The sequence below is a fragment of the Primulina eburnea genome, chromosome 4 (genome assembly GCF_022965805.1).
Source record: "Primulina eburnea isolate SZY01 chromosome 4, ASM2296580v1, whole genome shotgun sequence".
Lineage (NCBI taxonomy): Eukaryota > Viridiplantae > Streptophyta > Magnoliopsida > Lamiales > Gesneriaceae > Primulina > Primulina eburnea.
The window spans coordinates 4,609,004-4,628,522 of NC_133104.1; the positions used below are offsets into that span (position 1 = coordinate 4,609,004).

Sequence of the window (19,519 nt, forward strand, 5' to 3'; positions counted from 1 at the left end):
ACCATCACCACGAGCACAGGACAAATGATTAATTATGGATTGAGAGTGAATATCGATAACATTAAGAATCAAAATCGCAAAGATAAGAATACCTTAAAGTTTTTATGATGATATGCAAATTCTTGCGAAATTTATGTAATAAAGCACACTCTTTGCCTGTACCATGAGACATCGTTTGGTGCAAATTGTAATAGAGTAAATCTCTTGTGATACTTCTCATGAATCTTTATATATGAGATGGATCAACCCTACCGATATTCACAATAAAAAGTAGTACTCTTACCTGCTTACATTTTTTCCTCACACAGTTGCACACTAATTTTAATTTTAACATCACACATTTGATGTATAACTAAATTAATTACTCTTACGTGCTTACATTTTTTTTAGCACGCTCTTCAATTTAAAATAAATAAATAAAAACTTAATATAGTAATAAACCATAAATTATGTGAACAGGGTGAAAAACATGAGGAGATGAAAAATACACCACACCGCATATGAATATGAAATCACACTTTGGTCCATTTCTGCTCCAGAATGAGTAAATTTGATGATATAACCAATCCTACCACTGCTAGCTACAAAACGAAACAGAAAAAATGATGATAATAACAAGAAATAGGTTATGAAATGGGAATGAATTGCCATTCATAAAACTTTCAGAAATAAGAAATTAAAACACCAAGAAATCGAATCAAGAATCAAAGACAACGAGAGCACTGTGTTTAACTCCATGGATCCTCCCATCCCTTGGGTCCACCCCGCCTGATGAACTCCATAATGGCTTGGACAGCTTCCTCGATTCGATTGGAAAGAGAGTGGTTACCATGTTCGATTTCGACCTTTTCTGCACCACCCATGGCTCTACACAATCTGGTTCAGTTCATAGCACAGAATGAGATGTCCATCAGTTGAATTTTGCAAATCAGGTGTGAAAAATATAAAGATTCGGGAAAAAAAAAGATGATTCAATAAGTTTGTATTCTTGCCTATCAACCAAAGCTTTCTTGTCCACATAATCCGGAACATTTTCGTCGCCCATGGAAAACATGATCTGCAGGGATATAAGGTTACAAGAGAATTTCTCTTGATGTTCTTGGAAATCTTTGACATCGTAGAAGTAAGAAAATTAATGGAGACACTAAATCACTCTACGACAGACAATGTCAAATGTTCTTGGAAAACTCACATTGTAAGAGTGAGAAAATTAACGGAGACACTAAATCACTTCATGACAGACAATATCAAATGCGTTGACATCACGTTATTTCAGATAAGCAATAAGAATAAATGTTTTTTTGAATCAAATGAAGTTGTCAACTCATAATTAGTTGTATCCTTAAACCATTGAGGATCGGATTATGTTTTCTGTTGAGATAGTCAAACTCAAGGAGTTTAATTCAACAACATTAATTTGATATAGATCAAACAAAGGAGTTTATAAGGTATATTCCATTATTGGAAGTTTTGAAAGTTAGCTTAACAGCAAATAAAGTGATGAGAGTAGAACTTCCTTGACATACGGTATTGGACATTGAAATGCATATCCAAGAGTAGACAGCACTTTTATTTTGAAAATATAGAAGATTCATAATGATGACATGCTTTGGGTAATAAGGGAAGCTATTTAAAGTTGGGAAAGAGAAGAACCAGCAAGAGTGGTGGTCTGCCACCCGCTCTCTTTTCAATTCTTCTCAACACTTGTTTGGGTAACATTGTAGTTTCCCAACTTTTGATTTTATCATGTTAGTTTCGCCTCTGAAAGAAGAATCTTGGCTCTGCTCATGCTAACATGTATTGTTTGTTTCAATATGGGACATAAATCACAATGCAGGAGAAAACATGGGTTAAAAGTAACACATGAAGGACTTACCAGAGTAGGCGTGTTAGACATCTGCCCGAGTCTCTGTTTCAATTGGTCTTCGCTGAAGTCGGAGCTGAACATGTCATCATCACCGTTGTATGCACAGAGTGAATGATATCTGGATATGGCTAGAAAATGATCAGATGGCAATCGTATGCAAGCACACCATGTTGATTCAAATCACTTGCAGAAGATGACAGGGGGAACCAGCAGAAAGGACAATGTTTTTTTTAAAAAAAAATTATATGTAATTATTTTAGCACCGCTAGTTGGACCCCCAAAATCAATTAAGCCCCGCCCCTTCACCCCTTCCTCGTCCTGTCTCATCCCTATCTTCCGAATACCTGGATCCAAGGAACTAATGGAGCAAATCACTCTCACCTATAGGCAGTGATTGGAGAATCAGGATTGGCTTCTTGGGGCATCAATTCTAATCCACGTCCATCACTTAGCATCTTTGACGCCAAATCAATCATTGAAGAGGTTTCTGGCAGTGTGGCTTTATATTCCCGGTCGCTGACTGGAGCCTGGAAAGCCAATCAACACGAAAAGATATTAAGAAAAAATGCAAAGACACACAGGTGCTGTATTATGTAGCATTTTATAAGCATTTTTATAACAGTCAACACATATCAAGCAAATAAAATCACAATATTAATTTAATTCCTGGAACTCTAATAGAACAGGTCATTTCCAACAAATTTAAATGGAAAAATTACCTGCAAAATAGCTGCTCGAACTGCTCTTGAACAGGCTGCATTGGTACGCAAATAATAAACAATATCCTGCACACATAATACAATGACCTTTAGATATATTTTGCCCAAGTGAAGGCCATAAATGTAGATTTTTGAGTGCTCCTTAGAATTCTTTGACCGTCAGATGCTTGTTTCTTCAAAGGAAATACCTGACAGCCAGTACTGTGTCCAAGTAGCACCACACCTTCAGAATCTTCTTTGTTAATCAAGTAGCTAATCAATTGATCAAGCTCCACGGCATCCTTCAATCAACATAAGCATCCATTAAAATTTTAGTAAAAAGAGAAGTTAATAAATCATTACTCGGCATTTATTACGTTTTTGTTCCTTCAAGTCTTGTGATTTTATACGGTTAGAAGTTTACTTGCTTTAAGTCATTTCATTCTCAGTAATTTTCTTATTCTTCAATAACAAAAAATGAGTTTTTGCTCAGTCCGCGTTGCACTCAAACAAAATAGAGGAAGGCAAACAATAGGAACTGTGCTATATCAAGTATGATTATAGTTTTAGAAAAAATCATCTATCTGGACGGATCGTGCGGGATGTTTGGGATAGACCTCCTCCAGTGTGTGTGTATGTGTGCGCGTAAACAAAGATACACGAGTGACGAATTAGATCAGAACCTCTCAAAAAAGATGAAAAAAGCAGGATTAGCCAAGAGACTTAATAAAATAGAATTCAGTAGCTCGCAAAGACAACCTATTGTCACTTTCCAGTGTATTTGAATAAAGGAGTTGATAGAAAAAGTCCAAGAAGTACCATACATGAAAATTTAACTCTTGTTTTCTTACGCAATGAAATAGGATCGGCTTTCCAGTCCCCTTCAAGGTGACTCAAATGCATGACCATTGAGGTCAAAGTTCTGCTTACCAAAATGAATCCTCACTTGACTCTTTTTTTTTTTGGAAAAAAAATAGAAATTGCATACTGCGGAACTAAAATATGATCCAATATTGAAGTGAGATGCTTGAAGTCAAATTCACCAAGATATTTTCACAGAGCTGTCAACTAAGAGAATGATTAGATTTCTTGACGGGGAATAAAACTTTTTATCGTCAATAAAAGAACATGAGAAGGAGAGCTCTAATTTACTCCATCAAACAAAAGAAAAAGAAAAGAAGAAGCTGGACAAAGATTAAATTACTTGTTTCAAGCTTGAGGTACCGTATCCACTATATGAAGATGAAAGTAGAAATTGAACCAATGACCATTGTTCTTTCTCCAAAGCTATTGCCAAAGGTTCCAAATATCTGAAAGATTCAGAATCATCAACTTTTGGATGAAATAATATAAAATAGATCCAATCTAGTCGGACATGCATTTGGGAAAAAAAGACAATAAACATGGCAATTATAATTCATCCACATATATTTATAAGATGTGTGAGTGAGTACTTTTGAGTCACATGATAAAAGACAATACACTTCCTACTCAATAATATGGATTACACAAAGTCCCTACTCTATTTCTAATCACTATTAAAATTATGTATCAAAGCAATTCTACTAGTTGCTTTCTTAAATGCGGAAATGAATCTAATTACTTAATTCATCACAAACCTTAATGGCATCCCTTATTTCCAATGGTAAAGAATGTGATGTAGCAAGCCATTTAAAATGACCTGGTCTCGAAAAAAAAGTAAACTACTTAGATATGCATATTATGATTATGCTCACATAAAAGCTAAGGTAGTTTGTCTCACGATGAGAAACAACCATTATTTGCTTGATCTACTCAATTGGTGGTAGAAGTTTCCCCATAGCATGGGCTTAGATTTTCTTACTCTACAGTTTCTTCAATATTGTGATCAAAACTTTGTTCCACAACCCAGTGACTGCTTATTCCAAAAATAAAAAGATATACCCTTCAAACCAACAAATAATATGGAAGATCCCTCATCGCAACCAGTTGAAACTTATCAAAACCATATGTTCCATGAAGTGCATATAATCGTATAAAACTAGTCTCGTGCCATACTCAGTAGCCAAAAAACCATCTGTCAGCCCACCAATGAAAATAACTTGCTGTTTGTAATCTCCAGTCTTAAATGCAACCTGTACCAATAGAAACACAATACCATGAAAAGACCAAACATCGGAAGAAAGGAGATATATATGAGAAAATGTCTACAAAGTAAACTATAATCAAAAAGCATTTTTCATATAATTCATATTCATTCTTGAAAAGGATACACTTATTTTAATTCCCCGCCCTGAAAACACCTTCAACGTGAACAGAAAAAAAAATAAGCATCTCAAGAATGAAAATCCAAAACAAATTTCAGACCATCAACACGAATATCACGAACAAGAAATGAAATTTCAAATCGACACTGGGGCTATGAATTTTCCGTGAGGAGTACCAGCCCATTATTCTTGAGCTAAGTCTATATTTTCAGATACTAAAGTGGCCTCAATCTAATCATGAACCAAGATCAAAACCTCAAAAAAAGCCAAGCTAGTATTGATTTAAGCATGCAATTAAGGAGGCATGATACGGAAGAAGGCTTAAATGGGCTAATTGAAGATGAAATGGAAAAATCTTACAATGTGGGCCAATTTAAAGATGAAGAATCAAGATGACGAAAGTCTATCAAGCAACTTATCGAACCATTGGGCCAAATACTTCAAAATCAACTTTACAATTACTTATTGGCCAAATTTATTTAGTTCAATCAGGGCACTATTTCTATTATTTCGAATCCTCATTTTTGTTTATTTTTAAATTAGTTTTGTATTTAATTAGTTAATATATGTCATGAGTTCAATTAAGTCTTATTTTAAGTCCATTCTGCAATTATGGACAGGGTTTTGTTCCAATATTCAACATTTAGACAAAATTTGTGTAGCTCATTTATATATTGAGTTTTGATAATATATTTGAGAGTTATTCTCTCGTTTTTTTCTTGAACAAAAGAACCTTTTAATGTGTAATCCTTGTGGCATTCGAAACTTAACTGATAATCCTCGTGTAGTTGCATGTGTGAGGTGTAGCATCTTCAACTTGACACAAGGTTCTTGATCCATACTTATTGTGTGGCTTAAGTTATTGTTTAATCTATGAGTAACAAGTTGAGGTTCTATATCATGGTTCAATTGTTACTCTTGGCATAGATTTCTTGCCATTAATTTGTCTCATGTATTCGTAGGTCTCATTGATATATTTTGGAGAACCATCCAAGAGCCTCTAGGTCATCATGCAAAGAGCCCCCAGCTCAGTCATCTTAGTTCAGCCCTAACAACGACCTTCCAGCTTGAACATCCCAGTTTGATCACCACAAAGAGGTATCAACTTGGACATACAAGCTCGGCCACCACATATAATCCCCAACTAAGCCATTTCCAGCTCATACACCATGGAGTCCTTCCAGGTCAGACATTCCAGTTCGACCACCCAGAGAGTTCCCAGCTCGGACCACAGAGACCCAAACTCGGTCACCACATAGAGATCCCAAGTTGGCCAACCCAGGCCGGTGACCTCAAAGAGTTCCCCGCTTGGCCTCAGCAGAGAATGCTTCAGCTAGGCAACCACAGGTAGTGCTTCAGCTCAAGCACCATAGAGATTCTATGTAAACTTACTATGAAGAGTCTTCTTGGCTAAAAGCACTGTGGCGCCTGTGACTTCTAATTAGATCAGCATACTTATGTAGTAGCTGACTAGAGACTAGCTGGAATTAATTAAAGATATTGATGAATATCTGGATAGCCAATTTCCAGGTAGCATCAGACATCGATCCTTCACTAAATACGCCTTTTCTCACTTTTCAGCTCACCTTCATATCCTTTCCGACAATTGAAACTCGATGCACATTCCTTCACATCAAAACTAAGGTCACAAAAAACTACATAAATAAGCAATTGAAATCATAGAAACTCAAACTTTGTCCACGGAACATTCATCGCATTCACATCTCAATTCTCAGCATCGGCACTAAGATCACCATCCGTCACAAATGAAGCAACATAACGTACGAAATCTTGAGCTCTAAAGAAACTAATAATTCGAAAATCGAACTCCCGCGGCAACCCATTTCTCAATTCAGCTCATAAGGTGTAAAGCAACAAAAACAAATAGAATCAAACATTACCTGGATTGATTTTGGCCCGTACTTGAACATCACCCCATGAAACTGATGCTTCTTGTTAACGGGCACACAAGCACCGCCGAAGCTGTCGCCGGAGGAGGCGATCGAAGAGTTGATGGGCATCTTGGAAGAGGCGGAGCGGCCGCCAACAATTCCTGAAAACCAAGAAGTTGTAGACGACGTCGATTGCGAAGAAGCTGATAAGGTATTCATACCAGGGATTCAAAACTGTCCATTGCAACTCAAATGATCCATTTCTACCTGCCCACACAAATTATTTCTTGGATCATTATTTCACTCTCTCTGTTTTTATATAATTTTCAAAATATTTATATTATTTTATAATATAATTCACTCCAATCTTAGGTAAGATCCAAAATCAGGGTGTCATTCAGTCAGAATTCTTGAAAATTTGAGTTTGATTTATTTATAATTAAATTGAGCTCGAGTTTTATTTAACTAATATATTCATTACTTACGAGTTTATTCGAGCTTTTATTAAGTCTAAATGAACTTAATAAATATAAATCATAATTAAAATATTCACTCAATTCATTAAAAACTATTCTTATTAAAAAATTTAATTTTATTCTAATAAACAAACTTAATAAATTTTGTTGTAAAATATAAAATCTTAAATCAAATTTTAAAACTATTTTTATCTAATAGTTGATTCATTAGAATACGAACGAACATATTCTCGAACTAATGAGTCAAATATTATAAAATTTGAACTTAGTTTCCTTATTTTAATGAAACTAATTAAACGAACTTAATTTAGTTTTTATAAAATCGAGTTCCGAATAGATTTTTTTCATTTCCCTTCTTAGTCACACTCATTTTACATACGTCGATTTCGAAGGGCCAAACCCAGCCCACATACAGGTACTGAACTGGGATATACATTTTCTTTGGACAACGGCCCAACCTTGTTCTACGGTTCGATTTTTTGGAAATGTAGCCAAGGGCTAACCTGGGAAAGCTCAACCAATTTGGAAATGTAAAGATCATGCACAAATGCGATTGTGTTGCCCCGTTGGGGACAGGAAGATTGTAATGTGTACTCATTATTGTTCCGGACGCCAACGCACGCGTAGGGGACGGCTCTCGGTTGGTCCTCACGCTGGGTTGGGTAGATGCTCGTGAGACCTGCCTAATAAAGCCTCGACCCGTCTAGGTCATGTACGTCGTTCGACCCGTCTTGCTGATGTGTCTTGGAAAATGTCCTTTTTTCGTAAAATGTTTAATGCAATTTAGCTTGAACCATAAGCATTTGTATATATTTTCTCAAAATTTCCAAATAATTGATGATTAGTTGGGAATATATACTCATAATTACCTTGCATCAACACAATTTCAATATATCTTGGCCCTGCTAGAAATCATTTATGGTTTATAAAGATCGATCTTGAATAGAGTCAATATTAAACTAATTTAGCCCACATGGGCTTAGCTCAGTTGGTCAGCAGCAGTGAATCTTGGAGCAATGACCAGGGATCGAGTCTCGCAAGCGGCAGTGTGGGAGTTAAATTCCCTCCAATGAGGGGAAGCTCCTTGTGCGCGGCGTAGCATAAGGTCTAGCTGCTTCTGGTTGGCTGAGTCACCATGATTTACCTCCTCTCACAATCCTGTCGGGCCGGAGGTGAGATGCGCCTAAGGTGAGCGATTTCACCTTTTGGAGCAATATTAAACTAATTTACCATATATCACTACTTGTATGGGTGGTTAAAAATATAGGATCGTTCTCAATATATGTAATCACCCTCTTTTAGAGGACCAAGGTCCTGAGAAAACGCTCTAGCGACGAGAAAGCGAACGGTCGACGCAAAAAATGCGGAAACCTTAAATGAAAAATGTCTTAATATTATACATGTACAAAAACAAAAAATATCAAAGTTATACTTGTGGTATTTTAATAATACTTATCATCCCAACAAAGAAGCAAAGTAATGCAAATTCTCAGAATATAAAGCCTTCCTCTCATCTGTTTCGCCATTCTTTTCCATTTTCCAAGCATCTTCCCCATCTCGATCTTCTGAATTATATAATTTTCTTAATATATCTCTACTAAGATTTAACCTCAGAAGACAATATATATATTCTTAATCTCTGCTAAGATTGCAACCTCAGAAAAATCTTATTTATAGAGAAGAAAATGTCTGAAGAATCGAATTATTCAATCTTAAATTGGTTCCACATGGACTTTTGAACACTCATTATGGGGACAGTTTGTACCCTCACAGTACAGAAACATCACGTGCAGATAGAGCTACTTATCCTATCTAAATCTACATTACACACCTGTTTGTTCATTTACCGACTAGGGAAAAATTTAGATGGAACGAATAAATATTTAGTGCGAAGTACGAAATTTATGATTTTAATTCTAAAAATTTACATTGGGAATGTAATTTAGAGAAATCTTGTATATTTGAATGGTGTGGACTGACCTTGCTCGTACCCGTTGGATCGTGGCAAGATCATCGCCAACCGAGTTATTTTCGGGTTTTTTTCATAACAATTTTTTGGACATGGTGTTTTTTTCTATGCTTGAAGATAGGAATATGTAGCGTCTTGTCTTTTGGGACAAGGAATATGGAGCATTTAGCAAGAGCCTCGACCATTTCTAAAGTCAGTTGTCGGGGTTCATCTTTGAGTGGCCACGCCTAATCTTGATTACAATCATAGTACAAAACAAAAATAAGGAAATGATAATAATAAAATAATTTATAACATAATCGATAAGGATTGGCGATATATACGTACATACATATATGCAAGGAAATTATATTTTTCGAAAGAAATTTTTCTACTTTGTTTAGTAAATTGAGTCTTGGCCAAGTCATGGCGGAGTTTCTTTGAAATATTCCATGGTTGATGGTGCTCTTAAATTGAGTTTTAACATTATCAGTTTACATAAATACATACATATATATATATACATACAGCTGCCTTTCTAACTCATGAATATGCCAATTTGGGTGGTTGTATGGTGTAAGAAAGATCTTGTTGTTTTTTCAACAATTTCTGATCTCTAGTGAATCTCTCCGTAGGATTCGAATCCAGATGAAATTCTAACCATCTATCAGAGAAAAAAGAACGAACGGATCTTGTAGAATTCCCAAAAAATTCTTTGATTTCTTCCGGAAGCAGCCATGAATAGCCGGGACATTGAGGATATCCAGAAAGGCATTTCGGGAATAATTAGAATAATTTGTAAGTCGTATGTCCAAATTTTATGTTGTTTTATCGATTGAGACATACATTTTCAGTTCTCCTTTGCGATCACAAATCTTTTATTATTATTATTATTATTATTATTATTATTATAGGGGTGATGATTTTTGTTTCATGTAGATAGACTCATGTTTTCTATGTTGGAGTAGCGTTTTTTCGTATCCCAGGCACAACAAAAGTTTAATTTTTTTTTTTTTTTGTGTTTTGACAATCAAAACCTCATTGGGTGTCATATGATTTAAATCATTCATATATATACTGGTTTAGTGTTCATCGTTCTTAAAAGACACCAAGCTAGTACATGATTAGTGGAGATGATCCTTCTTGTAAATATCTACAAATGATCTACTGGATCAACCACCTTCTTTAATTTCTTGAATCATGTCCACGATCAGAAACTGAATTTCTCGTATAGATCGCACTAGAAATCTAATTGATCATCGAAATTCTCAAACTCTGGAAGTGGTGCGGCGGCGTCGAGGCGGCGGTGCTGTGGAGGAGGGTGAGCGGTGAATCACCTACTACGATGCATTGACTCTAACGTACTTCGAAACTACACACAATCTCGTCATATGATGACTTCAATGGAATCGGTAAATAGATCAAAGTAAATGTCATAATTGGATAAAAACATAAAATATTATTAAAATAAAGATTGGTTTTACATAAGAGTCAACAAAATTCAAATCACAAATTGGATCGCCGAGAACTTACTCTAACAATATCTCTTATTGGGAAAGGTATATGCAACTACACCAATAATGATATGTGCTGTGTAATTCCGATTTAATTTTAGTCAAACTATAACTTCATTTTCACTAGAAATTGTGTTCCATTGTCAAGCTAAAGTGTGGCACGGAAAAGTTAACATAGCCTGATCATATCTTATCCTAAAAGCAAAGCAAGGCAAAAGCTTCAAAGATAAGATCTTTATCAACTATATATTTTGATCAAAAGTGGACCTCGAAGATTGTGGCTGGCATTTACAAATAGAGTGAGTCTTATGTGAGACCGTCTCATGGGTCATAATCCGTGAGACGGGTCAACCCTACCCATATTCACAACAACAAGTAATACTCTTAGCATAAAAAGTAATAATTTTTCATGGGTGACCCAAATAAGAGATCCGTCTCACAAATATGACCCATGAGACCGTCTCACACAAGTTTTTGCCTTACAAATATCCAGCTACTGTAAGGTCAAAATCTAAGGTCGGGATAATTTGAGTCCCGACAAGTCTTCGACACAACTATATTGTAGCTTGGAGCATATTAATTCACTCCATACCATATAATTCATATTTTATAAAATCATATAACAATTCAAAGTTCATATTTTCTCTATATTACATGGGCGACAGTTGTTTTAAATTTTTAATAACCCATGAAACCGAGCATGCCACCTTGACCTAGTTCCAATTCTAAATAGGGCACCAGTACTTGTTGAATCAAGAATTACAACCGTCCGCGGTTCATGAAACTATATTTTGATTTGTTCGCGATGTCAGATATGAACAATCGTACAAGATAACCATGTGTGATACCTCGCTACTCACACATGATCGACGGTTAATTAGCTCTTAGATGATTTTTTTTTTTTGACTCAAAAACTTGTCATTTAAACTATATTATATGTACACACTATTACAAGAATACAGTTGGGACAAGAGTTGTTTCTGCCACAGGACATGAAGAAAAATAAATACAAAAAAATGGTCAAGCTTTGACAAGTACAATAATGGGGGATGTTATCTGGAATTCAAGATGTGACCAACTAAATCTCCAGCATCACAATATTCTCTTTTCAACTACAAAGTGGCGCAGAAGTCTAAGACTAGGGTTGGTCGGGTAGGGTTTTTCTACTTTGGATTGATTGAGACCATTGTCACGTTCACTCAATACCATGGAGAAATCTCTCTTTTGTAAATATATTTTAACAATCTCTTTCTATTAAAATACAAAGAAATATATATATATAATGTGGAATGATTGTACGTTCCATTATCATGTTGTTTCTTTGAGAAAGAATCTGATATTTTTGCTGCAATATTTTTCACATGACTGACATCTTAAACTGGAACATGTAATCTTTAAATTTTTGCTCTGAGTTTTCTTTTGTGTTTGTAACTTTTTCTTGTTTGGACGTTTTGATAAAATATTGAGCATATGATCATCTTTCACCCGAGTTTTTGAAGTAAGACCAACCCTGGGGAAGAAGCCAAACCTTTAGTCTCCATCAATAATTACCATAAAAAAATTATTAGAATTATTGCATGTATGTAAATAGAGCAAGTACAACAAGATCCCATACTTCTATTTGTTTTATTACTCGATGGACAAATGAAATGCTTCACTAAATAGACAGTAATCCAAGAATATGGTTCACCGGTCCTCCTTGTATTCTGCTATTTGTAGGTAGATTCATGGACATTGAACCAATTCATACCATATGTTGCAAGAAGAAAGAGCATGTTTGGTTGCCTGGGAACGGATCCAATTCTGAAGAAAGGGTGTGCTTTGGAACATCATAAAGTGCTAAAACTTACACGATGATAATTGCACATTCATTCAAGAGAGACTAAATCGATCCTAGAGCGGCCAAAAGTTGTATCTCTATATATATATTCAAAATACTCCATCTGTATGTCATCCGAACCATTTCGAAAACCAATGCATATAATGTTTGATGTCAGATTCAGCTGCAAGTTGATACTAACGGAGAGAGAAGTGGATACTAGAAGTCTTCATCCATTTTGAACTCGAAATTCTTGGAGCCATCTTCTCGCAAGCTTGACATAACAGAAGCCTTCTGATAATCTCCCACCCTTCTTTCGAAAAAGTTGGCTTTTCCTCTGCATTTATTAAGACCAACCAATAACTCACTAGAGGCAATTTAAAAAGCAATCAATAGTTGACGCAACACAATTGTTTCGATAGTCAGGGTATAAACAAATGAGGGACTGAGCAATGTCACTCAATGGATGGTACCGCCTGGCCTATCCCGTTCAAGACATGAGTTGCGTGGGTTTGAAAGAGAGGTGAGAGGTGAGAGGTGCATTTAACATAGATTAATCTTAATATGCACGTTCTCAATAGAGTATGCTTGGGGAAAACAAAAAAACAAAGAGAAAAGAAAGCAAGCTTGTGAATTGTGATATACGAAGATATGTCATATCAAAACACAAGCTTTCGAGATTTGTCATATCGAACATGGTGATAAAACATAAATGAAACTGCGCAATCCAAAACAATTGTTTGGCAATGCATATCATCGTTTTTCATTCAACCCCAAAAAAGGTGTAAAAGACATAATGCAGAAAAAACCCTGATAATAAAGGGCATCGGCTTCAAGTTTAGAAATCAATGGTATTACATGCTAGGAAAAATACTTGATGGTGTAACCCGTTGTTTAAATAATTTAAAATTTCTAGTACTTACTGCAAGGATATGAACTCCATCCAATCAAAGGGGTTTTCCACATTATACTTCCTTTCGTACCCCAAAGAAACCTGAGAGATAAAATAACACTTATACATTTCCAAGAACAGAAACAATACGACGAATGTCATTTTTAACATTGCGGGTGACAGAGCACTAGCACACATGTGAAACCAGGTCCATATTTTTGGGTGGAGGAATTCAAAATGGCTTGGCTATAAACCTACATGATGGATTCATCCAGCATCTAGCTATTTTAGCAAATCGAGAAAGAATGTGAAGTAATTGCAAGTGAATCATGTCTCATTTGGCTGGGCCAGTGAGCCGGAGTGTGAAAACATGTGCATTTGTTTGTGTGTAGGAGAAGGAAAGATACCAGAAGTCTATCAGCGACAAACTTTATATACTGGCTCATCAACGTTGAATTCATGCCAATTAATGCACATGGGAGGGCTTCACAAACAAATTGCATCTCAATTTCAACAGCTTCATGGACAATGAGATGAACTTTTTGCCAATGCAATTGCTTCTGGAGTAAACTGTAAGATTGAAACAAAGGGAACTTAACACACTCACCACCTAAAAAAATGCCAAGAAAAGCAATAACAAAATAACTTGAGCGGCAGCCAAGGATAGCAAGAGTTTTCAAACTCTTGAAAATTTCCACAGAACCTGATTTTCAACGCCAAAAATTAATTTGGAAGCAAAAAAGTTTAAATAACCTGTATAGGAGGCAAGCAAAGTCGCAATGGAGACCCTCATCTCTAGAAATAAGCTCATTTGAGAATGTCAAACCTGGCATCAATCCCCTCTTCTTAAGCCAAAAAATCGCACAGAAGCTGAGAATAAAGAAAAATGTTAAATTTTTTGAGAAGGATGATAAAAGAGGTACCTTTATATAAGCAAATCAGGAAGGGTACGAAATCTTATAGAAGTATACCTCCCCGAGAAGAAAATCCCTTCTACGCAAGCAAAAGCAACAAGTCTCTCAGCAAATGACCTTGAACTGCATATCGAATTTAGCATATATTACATCTGATCTACACTTATTCCAGTTAAGACGGAAATATAAAGTTCCCAAGGGCTAATTCGTTATGTCAATTAAGTTCCATTAATTATCAAGAAACTAATACATTGGGCAGCAGTTGCCATTAATAATTACAGTAACTGAAAAAACTGAGCGTATATCATATAGCACATTACCTTTTAATCCAATTCAAAGCCCACTGAGCCTTTTGTGCCACACAAGAAATGTTTTCGATTGCATTAAATAATCTATTCTTTTCCCTCGAGTCCTTGATGAAAGTTTCGAGAAGCAAGCTGTACATCTCTATAAAGAAGTTTAAAAGATGACAATCAGGAACCTCAAAAATGGAAAACTGGTATAATGGTCATGAGTATCAATTACAGAACTCTACCAGAATGTATATTTTCCATAGCAGTTTGAAAACCATAAAATGCCCGAGCCTATGGACACAAAGAAAAAAATTAGAAGGTTCAACATATGCTTTTCAGCAAAATTAAGTTAAAACGAGTGATATTCCAGCAATCAATAACACACTGACATTAAAAACTATTTGGTAATAAGCCTTCGATACCATAAACAAAATTAAATATGAGAAGATTCTCTCTAAAAAGAGCAGGTTTTTCAAGAGTTAACATCAATGTCTCGTATCACCAACCAAAGTTGCTAATGCTAAACAAAATTACAATGCAGTTAGCCAACACGACACGGAAGTTCTAGTTTGATAAGCATTTGGAATATGTTGATATTGCCATTTAATATCAAAAGGACTTAACATTTGCATTCTAATCTTTTTAACTCTTAAGATATTATTTGTCTCCTGGTGTTCCGTAAATCCACACATGACAAGGATTAACTTAAGCATGACTCAGAAGTCAGATAATCAATTGTCATATAGAGTATAGGTTCATTGTAAACATCAAGAATCGTTTCTTGCTGAGTGAAAACGAAAGTTCATGCACAATAGAAATAAAGAAACATCGAGAAAAACAACATATTGAATCCATCAGCTTACACTGAAGTTAGTTCCATGAGCAGGGACAAAAAAAAGCATGTTCAATACTGATTTAGTAGCTAAGTATCAATACTAAATGGATAAAAGAAGGTAAGATTTTAAAGGTCACCTCAGGAATTTGAACATCTGTTATAAATCTGGCAGCTAAATTTTCCAAAACAATCCCATCTGCAGTGGCAAAGAATGCCAGCACATGACTAATGAAGTGTTTTTCAGATTCAGACAAAGTTTCCCATTGCTGCACATCCTGTGAGAGGTCAACCTCCTCAGCTGAACCGCGGTTAAAAAAAAGTCAACACAACTTTCCAGCATGAGAATGCAGGGTATAAAATATACGTCTGACCCCAGAAGTGAATGGCAGAACATTATGTAGTAAAGAAAGTAGTTAAATCATGTCAATTGGTTGGAATGAAATCTTGAGCAACGAAACACAAGGAATACTGACCAATACATATGCTATTGTCATAGGAAAAAAATATCACGGCCGCCAGATCATCTCAGTAAGCAACAGACACAACAGGTAAATAGGTAATACGCCATCACCCAACACTAATACAAGCATGTCCAATAAAAAGCTAATAGCAATCTAAAAACTATATCTATCCAATTCATTTTTCAAACAAAAAAAAGACATGAGAGATGATAACAAATTCCATCCAGGTTTAAATACAAGAATGTAGCCTCCTTCCACCTCCCCTTAGTGTCAAAATTTCAGACACAATAAGCATCTCCAGTTCCTTTTCCAATAGCTTTTCCAAATAGTTTATAAATTAACACAGATAGCAAGAAACACGGCAAGCATGAGTATTTTCAGGGGAGAAAAACTATAAATGCTTTGCTTAAGGGATTTCTTCGTCCCCGCTAGACCTGCTTTTGCATACATGACAGTATGTTTTCGTCCCTACTGTCGTGCAAGGGACGGCCTAATAGACAATAAGTGGGAGAATTTGTGAATAAGACTCAAAATCTAAAGTTCAACAAGATAAACAAAATCGTTTCATAACTGGATACGCAATTCAAAAATATGGAGAATAAGACTAAACCTCCAAACTTTAACCATATTGTCAGATGAAATTCGTGAACTGAACAATTAGTCAATATTTTGTGCACACAAAATTCAAACGTGAATCTGTCTCACTCTGTTATAACCATTCACGTCATTTCATAAGCGCGTGGCAGAAAAATACACAGCGAAAGTAACATGAAACAAACACGGTCTCCAAATAAACAATAAAGCAAACACTTGCAAGACCAGAGAACCTTGTAAGTGAAACATGGCACCATTCCACATAGCCAGAAAGACAGTTGCACGTATAACTTCACACATTTAAGTAAACTATCTTTTAACCACGTGTGCACTAAATATCTATTACCAGTCCAGAAACTGGCCTCTGCTTTCTTGTACATCTCCCATAGCTGGGGATATTTAACAGGGAACATGCAGAACCTTTGGGACCGCTTCATCAAAATAGGTTCCTCTTCTTCCTCGATTTCTTTCTGCTCGAGCCATTCCCTCCCCGTTTCATCGTTTCTCAATGAACCCATCTTTTCTTTCAGATAAAGAAAAGTGATTAAGCAATATTCTTATCTATCCCTTCCTCTCGTGCGGAGAAGTGGAGAAAAACGAAACCCTACACAACCCTAATTAAAGTGACAGGTTTTGGGAATTGTTCCCAACTGCCCTCGATAAATTTCCCCTTCCGCCTCCTTTTTGTGTTAAAAAACTCGAGATTTCTTCCCGGATTTTAATTTCGTTCGTATCCTTCTGCATGGCCAATAAAGTTCCAAGTTTCAAGTTCAGAGAGCGACGTTCGATGAATGGCGGTGATTTTTTTTTTTTATTAAATCCAAGTATGATGGCGGTGAATCCATATCGATTCTCATTCCAATATTATTAATTCCAAAATCTACAGATGATTTATAACGCCATGGAAGAAGATATTAGTGATGATCAACGAATCAAGGCATTGAAAAGGGATGAAAATAAAAAAATTATTTGAATAGTTTTTTTGTGAGACGATCTCAGCAATATTTATCTGTGATACGAGTCTATTCTCACGATAAAAAGTAATAAAATTTTCATATAAAAAAATAATATTTTTTCATGGATGACTCAAATAAGAGGTTTATCTCATAAAATACGACAAGTAGGCATGTCTCACACAAGTTTTTTCCAAAATATTTAGTTTTTGGGATTTTTGTTTTTTAGTAAGATATATTTTTTTAAATAAATAGTTGATTAATATTATTTTTTGTAAATTTCTCGTATGTTTTTTTATTATTATATTAAGTTATTAATAGATTAAATAATAAGTAGACATGAAAATTTTAAAAACAAATGCATAAAATTTCAATTATCATTCACAAAAGTCTCAAAATCATAAATTGTGCGAGAGTCATCAAATATGTACTCATTTGGAGACTCATTGAGGCTTTCTTTTATTAATGATGATCATTATTTTCGAAGTTGATATTCGTGAAGTTTTCGTTACTAGGATAAGCAAAATCGGCAATTTGAGTTACTTGAAGAAAATAGATGGATATTTCTCAAATGTTCACTTTGTTTTAAAAATCTTATTGATTATCCTGTTTATATTTGTAATTGCAAAATGAAATTTTTTAAAGTTAAAGCTCATCGAAATTTTTTCCCGATAAATCATGTTACAAGAAAATATTGAATGAATTATGTTATTAATTGAGAAAGAAATTACCAAACAATTTGATTAACTTTTTAGCTATAAAATTTTAAGACGAGTTGTTTTATATTGATTATTTTGTACATGTTTGATCTTATTACTTTGTTATAATAGAATATTTTGACTATTGCGCATTGTTTAGTTTTTATATTAATTTAATTTGAACAAGTTGTTATGATCCACAAAACTTGAGGGTTGTTTTACATAAATTTCTTCTTACTGTAGACTGTTGAGAAAATCACTCTTCATATTTATTTGAAAAACTCTAAAGTTCTTGAATATTGCAAAGGCTAGAATAAAGGTAAAAACTTGTGTGAGACGGTCTCACGGGTCGTATTTGTGAGACATATCTCTTATTTGAGTCATCCATGAAAAAGTATTAATTTTTATGCTAAGAGTATTACTTTTTATTGTAAATATCGATAGGGGGTTGACCCGTCTCACAGATTAAGATCCGTGAGACGGTCTCACATGAGACCTACTCAAGAAAGAAAGCTTCTGATGACTTCTAGTTTGGCTACTCTAACAAATGTTTCATTATAATCTATTCTTCTTCTTGTCTGAATCTTTGAACCACTAGTCTTTCATTGTTTTTGACTAATGTCCCTTCCTCATTTAACTTGTTTCATAAATTGCAATGTAAAATATTTAAATTCAATAATTTTCACATTATAACTATTTTTATAAATATTCATTTCTCTTTCCAAAAAAAATTGATTAATGTATGTCGCAAATATTTCTAACTATTAATCATGTATCATTTAAAAATTGCAAAAAATATAAGGGACATAACCAGGATTTCAAAATAGGATGGACTGTTTTAACATATTTTTTAATTTTTTTGTTATATTATTGTATAATATGAACAATATAAATTTTAAAATAGTAGCGCTTTTATTTGGAAAAAAAATACATTCTTAAACATATCAAGATACATGATCATAAATATCACAAATAATATTAATCTTTTTAAATAAATTCACTGAATATTAAGTCAAAAAATTAAAAATATATATGACATTATTCATTCAAATAATCTACCTATACAATTTTTCCTTTAATAAACATCGATTAATCTGTTTATTATTTAATATTTATATATTTTTAGTTCATTCAAAATATTTATGTAAATATAACTTATAGTTATATCAACACAAATACAAACAAAGTGTATAATTATATTGAGTAAATATGTAAATTAAGATAATCACATAGATATAGAATAAACTCAAATGTTATATTATTTAAAACTCATAAAAATCCATGTATAATAATTTAGCCCGAGCCGATCTCATGTGAGACTGGTCTCACGAATCTTTATCTGTGAGACAGGTCAACCCTATCGATATTTACAATAAAAAGTAATACTATTAGTATAAAAAATAAGATTTTTTCATGGAT

The 19,519-nt window shown here is 34.5% G+C and overlaps 2 protein-coding genes across 2 annotated transcripts; both read right to left on the reverse strand.

Annotated features, from left to right (window-relative positions):
- Positions 1-478: 478 nt before the first annotated feature.
- Positions 479-7,010, reverse strand: LOC140830710 (UPF0613 protein PB24D3.06c). Its single transcript, XM_073194144.1, has 9 exons — positions 6,713-7,010; positions 4,603-4,679; positions 3,770-3,875; positions 2,775-2,867; positions 2,587-2,652; positions 2,249-2,394; positions 1,877-1,985; positions 993-1,057; positions 479-876 (listed from the first exon to the last, which is right to left on the reverse strand). Exons 1-9 carry the CDS (start codon positions 6,920-6,922, stop codon positions 729-731), a joined length of 1,020 nt encoding a protein of 339 aa, XP_073050245.1. The 5' UTR covers positions 6,923-7,010; the 3' UTR covers positions 479-728.
- A 5,228-nt stretch (positions 7,011-12,238) lies between these two features.
- LOC140830711 (ribonucleoside-diphosphate reductase small chain A) lies at positions 12,239-17,246 on the reverse strand. The gene is made up of 9 exons (XM_073194145.1): positions 16,796-17,246; positions 15,532-15,692; positions 14,802-14,850; positions 14,587-14,713; positions 14,324-14,389; positions 14,106-14,222; positions 13,760-13,922; positions 13,384-13,454; positions 12,239-12,797 (listed from the first exon to the last, which is right to left on the reverse strand). Exons 1-9 carry the CDS (start codon positions 16,965-16,967, stop codon positions 12,680-12,682), a joined length of 1,044 nt encoding a protein of 347 aa, XP_073050246.1. The 5' UTR covers positions 16,968-17,246; the 3' UTR covers positions 12,239-12,679.
- Positions 17,247-19,519: the final 2,273 nt, after the last annotated feature.

What these genes read in the sequence shown, in the direction of transcription:
- LOC140830710 (XM_073194144.1), bottom strand. Translation starts at nt 6,922, where the DNA reads ATGAATACCTTATCAGCTTCTTCGCAATCGACGTCGTCTACAACTTCT. An exon ending in GATGGTTTTTTGGCTACTGA is followed by an intron (nt 3,876 to 4,602) that starts GTATGGCACGAG and finishes TGAATCTTTCAG; the next exon opens with ATATTTGGAACCTTTGGCAA. An exon ending in TGTCTAACACGCCTACTCTG is followed by an intron (nt 1,058 to 1,876) that starts GTAAGTCCTTCA and finishes ATATCCCTGCAG; the next exon opens with ATCATGTTTTCCATGGGCGA.
- LOC140830711 (XM_073194145.1), bottom strand. Translation starts at nt 16,967, where the DNA reads ATGGGTTCATTGAGAAACGATGAAACGGGGAGGGAATGGCTCGAGCAG. An exon ending in CAGATGTTCAAATTCCTGAG is followed by an intron (nt 14,851 to 15,531) that starts GTGACCTTTAAA and finishes TTGTGTCCATAG; the next exon opens with GCTCGGGCATTTTATGGTTT. An exon ending in TTGTCGCTGATAGACTTCTG is followed by an intron (nt 13,455 to 13,759) that starts GTATCTTTCCTT and finishes TTTATCTCTCAG; the next exon opens with GTTTCTTTGGGGTACGAAAG.